Genomic DNA, 6000 nt, shown 5'->3' with positions numbered 1-6000 from the left:
TAATTGTGAAACTGAAATCCACAGAACAATTTCTTAAAAGAGCACACCAGTGTGTAGTACTTTTTAACTTGAATATCACATTGCTCATGTGATATACAAGTAATAATTCCCATTTAAGAAATGTAGGAACTGAGAAACTGAAGTGTCTCACCCCAAGTCAAGCTATGACAGCACATCATGCTTAAATCTAATATTTTTGTTTCCCTGTTCTGTCCTGACCTTATTTTTGATTATCAGGTCTGTGTCTACGAAATAGATTTCATTTTGTTGACCAAGTAGCATCTACCTTTGGCGAGAACATTTCAGATCTGCATAACTGATTTTAATGTTAGGTATTTGCTTCTGAATTCTTTATTTAATTCCCAAGACTCCCTGTATGACTTTCAGGTCTCATGACTCATACTCTATTCATACCACATTTGGTTTCCTCTCATCATCTTTCCTTTTGCATGAATAAAGTCTGAAGCAGCCTCTATATGGATGAAAAACACTGGGGCCATGTGTCAAGGATGCTAACGTTAGCAGGAGAAGTCTTCTCCAGAAGATCTCTGTGCAATCGTCCAGTCCTGGACTATCTTTTAAATGTGCACCGTAAGATTTTTTTTTACGTCTTTTCTCGGTAGATCCTAGATATAAGGCAGCAGACCACGATGAGACAGTACATGGCAGAAGTTAACGATCAGCAATCAAGTAGACCTGTTCTCAAATCTAACTTTGCTAGCACCTACTGGATTAGCTTGGCCTTTTTCCTCATCTATAAAATGCTGACGCAAGTATCTATCACATAGAGTTATGGTAAATACTGTGACAATACACATAACCTGCTTAACAGGTACTTTAGTGCCCTGTAAATTTGAGCTTTTTATTTTGGCCTCTGTCACCCTCAGCTGTGCCCTCCCAGAGCCCCTAGACTGCTGTTCTACTAGGCCTGCCGCGTGGAGAACGTGTCCCAAGTCCGTCTTCGGCGTGCTGCGGTCCTGTGGTCTAAGAGCGTCTGGCTTCCATATGTGCAGGCAAATGGAGCACTACCATTTTGCTACCAGACAAGGCTATTTAGCAGGTGCACATGTCTGAACATTCCTGAATCAGGAGGGGGGCAGCTCTGGATTTCAGAGAGCAGTAAGCAGGCCACAGCTGGAGTGAGGCAGGAGCCAGGAGCATCAACTTGAGCTCCAAAGTGCAGTCTGAAGCGAAATGAAACACCCCCCAAACGACGAAGGTTCTAGCAAACAATACCTATTAATGGGTGATCCAATTCCGTGTGCATATATGGTGTGGAGAACTGCAAATCGAGGTACTATTTTCAATTACTTTGCTTCCTGGGTGGGTTGTAGCCCTGGAGCCTGGACTGGACCCAGAAAGGAAGTCGACTGGTCCAGGACTGAGGACACAGGGGGCACCTTGCGTTTCTGGCTCAGTTACAAAGCGGTACGTGGGCCATTCGGGCCGACTCTTGCGCTCCCTTCGACCCTCTGGGCACTCTGGGCGCTGGGACCCCGCCCAGTCTCCTCCTCAGGCTACGGCCCGCGGGCCGCGCGGCCCAGGTGAGGCCGCCGGGCGCGCCCCCGCGCGCCCCTTCCCCCCTCCCGGCGACTTCCTGGTTCGCAGAAGGTGCAGGAGCCGCTGCGGGCGGCCCCGGTCGCAGGAGCTGAGAGGCCCCAGCTTCGGAGGCGGCGGGGGCGGCGGCCGGCGAAGACGGGGGCGGCGGCCGCGCCTCCGCTGTTGCTGCTGCTGTCACAAAAAGGCTCTGGGGGGTGGGGTGGGAGGCGGGGAAGCGCCGGGGGCGCCGCCGGCATGGGCCCGCCGCCACCGCCGGCGTTGTGAGTAGCCTCCTTCCCCGCGGGGCGGCCGGCGTGGGCGGGGGCGGCGCGACCCTCCCAGCGCGGGACAGTGGGCTCTCGGGCCGGCGCGGGGGCGGGACGGACAGCCCCACACCGACATGTAACCATGGACTGCAGGACCAAGTGAGTGGGGGTCGCGGGCGCGCGGGAAGGGGGGTGGCGTCCCGCGGCGGCCGGTCCCCCAGACGGCGACTTTGGCCCGGCCCCCCGTGCGCGGCCGGCTGGCGGGACAGCGCTAGGCCGCAAAGCCTGCCCGGCCCCGCGTCCCCGGCCCGGCGGGGTGGGCGCCGCTCCTCGGGGACCGGCGGCGACGCCCGCATCTCTAGGTAGTGGGGGAGGCCTGGCGGCTCCTGCCACCACCCGCTGTGGGCTTCTTGTTCCTCCCGGAGTGTGGCAGACGTGACTGTCGGTTGTCTGTGTCTTGCTGCTGTCCGGGAGGGCGTCAGCGCTGAGGTTAAGCGGTTATTAGTTACGGTATTTCCCTAACGTGAAAATAACCATTTCATTTTTAAGCATGGTTATCAGTTTCCAGATGTTTTCTAACAATTTTTCTTATAAAATTAAATTGGCCCCTCATAGGTGTTTACATAGGCACTGGGTATATGCATGGTGCTTGCAAAATGGTATCCCAATTAGATAGTGTATTTGTGTCTGCATCAGTGGATATTTTGCGTCGGGAGATTAATTATGTAAAAAAGCAATTTGAGTAAGTATGGTGATTTTGTTTTGGGTCTTAGGTATGAGGTTTATGTTTATTTATTTATTTTTTCCTGAAACTTACTCTGCAAAGAATTTCTTCTTCCCTTACTCCCTGTTCACACCGCCACCCCCCCATTTAAAATAATGAATACTACATATATTAGTATTAGTGTGAAAGGTTTGTAAAATTTCACAGTATAATTGAATCACTATTTAAGTTTTACACCTAAGAGATTCTAAAAAAATATTAGGAAAATGAGAAAATTACGTGATTTATAATTATTTTCTTCTGGGTTTGACATGGGGGGGGATGCGTAAGTGTTTTAAAAAGTATACATTTTGACATTAATTGGACTATGAGGGAGGAGGTCACCTAAATGCATATTATTTCCATTGAAACAAATTAATAGTGGGTGGGCTGAGGAACTGTATATTTGCAAATTAATTTATATAGCTTGTCACTTCCTGTGATTCTAAATTCTTGTAATAAATTTAGAAAAATGAATGTTTATTTGGAAGCCAAAACTGGCATTACTTTATTAAAGGAAGTGCATATTTAAAACAGCTAATGTACAAAGACCTAAGTTCTCCTTCAACAGGAATAACAGATAGATTAACACTTTGGTCATGTGGGCACTGTGGTATCAGATTTTGCTTCATCTCTTATCTTCTAGTAGAAAGAGATTAAAACAGAACGGTTAAAGAAAATGTGTCTCAGTAGATTTCAGTTTGCTTTTTGAAATTAAACCAATGAATTGGTTGAATGTGTGAGAAGTTAACAAAGAAGTGGATAACTTCTGAATGAAGCAAAGCAATCTTACTGTTCCTAGTGGGAAAATAAAATATTAAGGTAGATGTCTATTTCTAATTACTCTAAATAGATGTAAAACCAGGTTTTTGTTGGTGTTTGTTGGTGGTGGTGGTGTTAGCCTTAGAGTTTATGTACAGTGTGCTACTTTATTTCAAGAGAAGCATATGCAAAGTGTCAAATTTAGGAGCATTATAGCTGTTTTATGGTGGTCTAGAACGGGGCAGGTGGAACCAGGTATTCATCATTTACATTTATACTGCAGGTCCTTTAAAAAAAAAAGCCTGGGGCAGGGGGAGGAAGCCTGAGAACCTGCTGGCCAGCTTTGTTCGCAGGAAAAGGTAGAAATATTTAGGAGCATACTGGCTTTCAAATTTTGATTCAGTAAGGTAAAGTCAATGCTTTACAATTATATAGCACTTAATATTTTATAAAGTACTTCCACCTAAATTTGTTGATTTACAATCCTCAGAACTATTCTTTGATGTGAGCGAGGAGGCACTTTATAGATGAGAAATCAGGCTCAGAGGTTAAATGTTTGGCCCAGGTCTCAGAACTCCTAAGCCTCTTACATTATTGAACTGGGGAAAAAAAACCTGTTATTTTCTACATTGTGCTTGTATAGTTACATAGAATACATTACAACAAAAAGATGATCAGTTTTTTGAGTTAAGAAGACATATACTCTGCAGAGATCCTTTTTTGTCATAGGAAATAAATAAAACAAAATTCTTTTTCTTTTAGGGAAAATCCAGAAAGAACCTTTGACTTGGTATTGAAAGTGAAATGTCATGCCTCTGAAAATGAAGGTATGTGTGTTTTGTTTATTCTTAAAATAACTGAGTCTATCAAAACAAGTGTTAGTGTTGTAGATGGCTAGAACATGATAGTATCAGGATAATAATGGTACTAAATGTATATTCTGCATCTAGTGTCTGACGGTACTGTTAATAAAATAGGTGCTAGGTTTTTGCCATGAGATTGTAGAAACCATGAATGTCATCTGTGCAACTTAAACTTCATGTGTACATTAGGGCCATATAACTTAGAACTCAGCTTTATCATTTGTTGATAGAGTGATCATTAGTTTTGGTAGTAGGGCACACCTTTTCATTTTCTTTCATTTGTCTTTGAAAACTTAGCTCCTTTTTTAAACATTAGTGAAAATCTCTTGCCAGTACATGGAAGCCACACCAGTTCCCTCTAATGTTTCCAGAATGCAGAATGCAGACTGAGTAGCCCCTTCTTTTGGATTTACTCCAGTAGCAAAGCACTTTCAGAGAGAGGTAAATAATGGTGTGCCATCATTTGGAAGGGTTTCACCTGCCAGCTCTATATAATTTCCTGAAAAGACAAGGACACTTTTGTCAGTTTCCCCTCCACTTTTGTCATATACAATATGTATGCATCAAGGGGTGGTGTGGTGGAAAGGAATAAGGGCTGTCTCTTGTTTATTTATTTATTTATTTTTGATGTGTCCTTGTGTGTAATGTTTTCCAGTGTGTGATTTCACTTGCAGTGTACTTAGATGCTAGATAACATGGTGATTAAGTGTGGGATTTCGTAGAGACGAGTTGTCCATTCTAAAGACTTGGTGGAAAGTCTGCTGACACTCAGCTCCAGAAACAGACCAGCAATTATATGCTCTTAAGCAATTTGGAGCTGCACACCTTAAAATAGAGAAGCCCAACCCAGCTTGTGGTGAAGTGGGCATGGCTAATTTTAGGTAGGAAGTCATACATGTTCCTGACTCCACTGGCCCTGCCTGCTGTATTTTTGGCCTGTTTGAACTGTAGCTATGATCAGGTTTGTCCCCAGGCAGGGACTGATCCTAGGTTGTAGGGAGCTTTTTCCAATTAAAAAGGTTATCTTTTGTTGTCCTATATGTATTAAAGTTGGTCTATTTACATTCTTTCCAGGCACAACCAAGTTTTCTTTAAAGACTCAAATTGATACATGTTTTTTTTTTTTTCAGCTCGAATTTAAATCTATTCTTTAGTGTATTTATGGTGAAAAAGTCTTCAGAATAACCTATACCACCATAATGTTAGTGAAGGTGGGTGAATTAATGCTCACCCAATGTGTTTGTAAAATAGGCTAAATTACTTTAGAAAATACGATTTTTTTGTAATTTTAAATGCATGCTAAAGTGATTTTGATACAAGGATCAATCTACCTTACATAACACCTGATCTGTGCATGTGTCAGATTGTTGTGACCTTTCCATAAAGACTTGTGAGTGTTTTACTCCTTTCTTCCTCCCTTGGCCCTTAGGAACCAGTTATTCCAGTTTTTATCTTCTTCTTGTGCCCTTCTTTTATTTCTTTTTTGCCTTTTTGCTGTTATTATTGTTTAAATGACTACTCATTAGAAATATCTTCTTGTGTATTTTAATAGTTGATCCAGCACAGTGAAGTTGGAAATAAGACAAATGGTTAAAATAAACACTTCAGCCTCCTTATAGGTTGCAATTAATCCATCCTACCCATGTATTCCATCAATATGACTCACAGGCAGCAAATTTGAAAGATTTTTAGTAAAGCTAAAGTCAACTGTATGAAAAGCATTAACAACTTTTCTTCTTTTAGTTATGACTTAAATAGTATAAATATGGCTAATATTTTAGAGTCTAAAAAATTATGCCTTTTTGAG

General features: G+C 42.9%; 1 protein-coding gene across 11 annotated transcripts in view; it reads left to right on the top strand.

The window, feature by feature from the left end:
- Positions 1-872: 872 nt before the first annotated feature.
- DENND1B (DENN domain containing 1B) overlaps positions 873-6000 on the top strand; it is a 263126-nt gene continuing 257998 nt past the window's right edge. For 5 of the 11 annotated variants that reach the window (XM_082701929.1, XM_082701927.1, XM_082701928.1 and 2 more), the window contains exons 1-2: positions 873-1544; positions 4093-4157. In XM_082701929.1, the coding sequence (XP_082558055.1) occupies positions 1195-1544; positions 4093-4157 (415 nt within the window). In that variant the 5' untranslated portion in view covers positions 873-1194. Of the gene's footprint in view, positions 1545-1591; positions 1965-4092; positions 4158-6000 lie in introns of those variants that run through there. The other 6 variants (XM_082701925.1, XM_082701930.1, XM_082701933.1 and 3 more) reach the window with 5 other exon arrangements.

The sequence above is a fragment of the Mustela nivalis genome, assembly GCF_964662115.1.
Source record: "Mustela nivalis genome assembly, chromosome: 16".
NCBI classification, from domain to species: domain Eukaryota; kingdom Metazoa; phylum Chordata; class Mammalia; order Carnivora; family Mustelidae; genus Mustela; species Mustela nivalis.
This window is presented reverse-complemented; position numbering and strand designations above follow the sequence as displayed.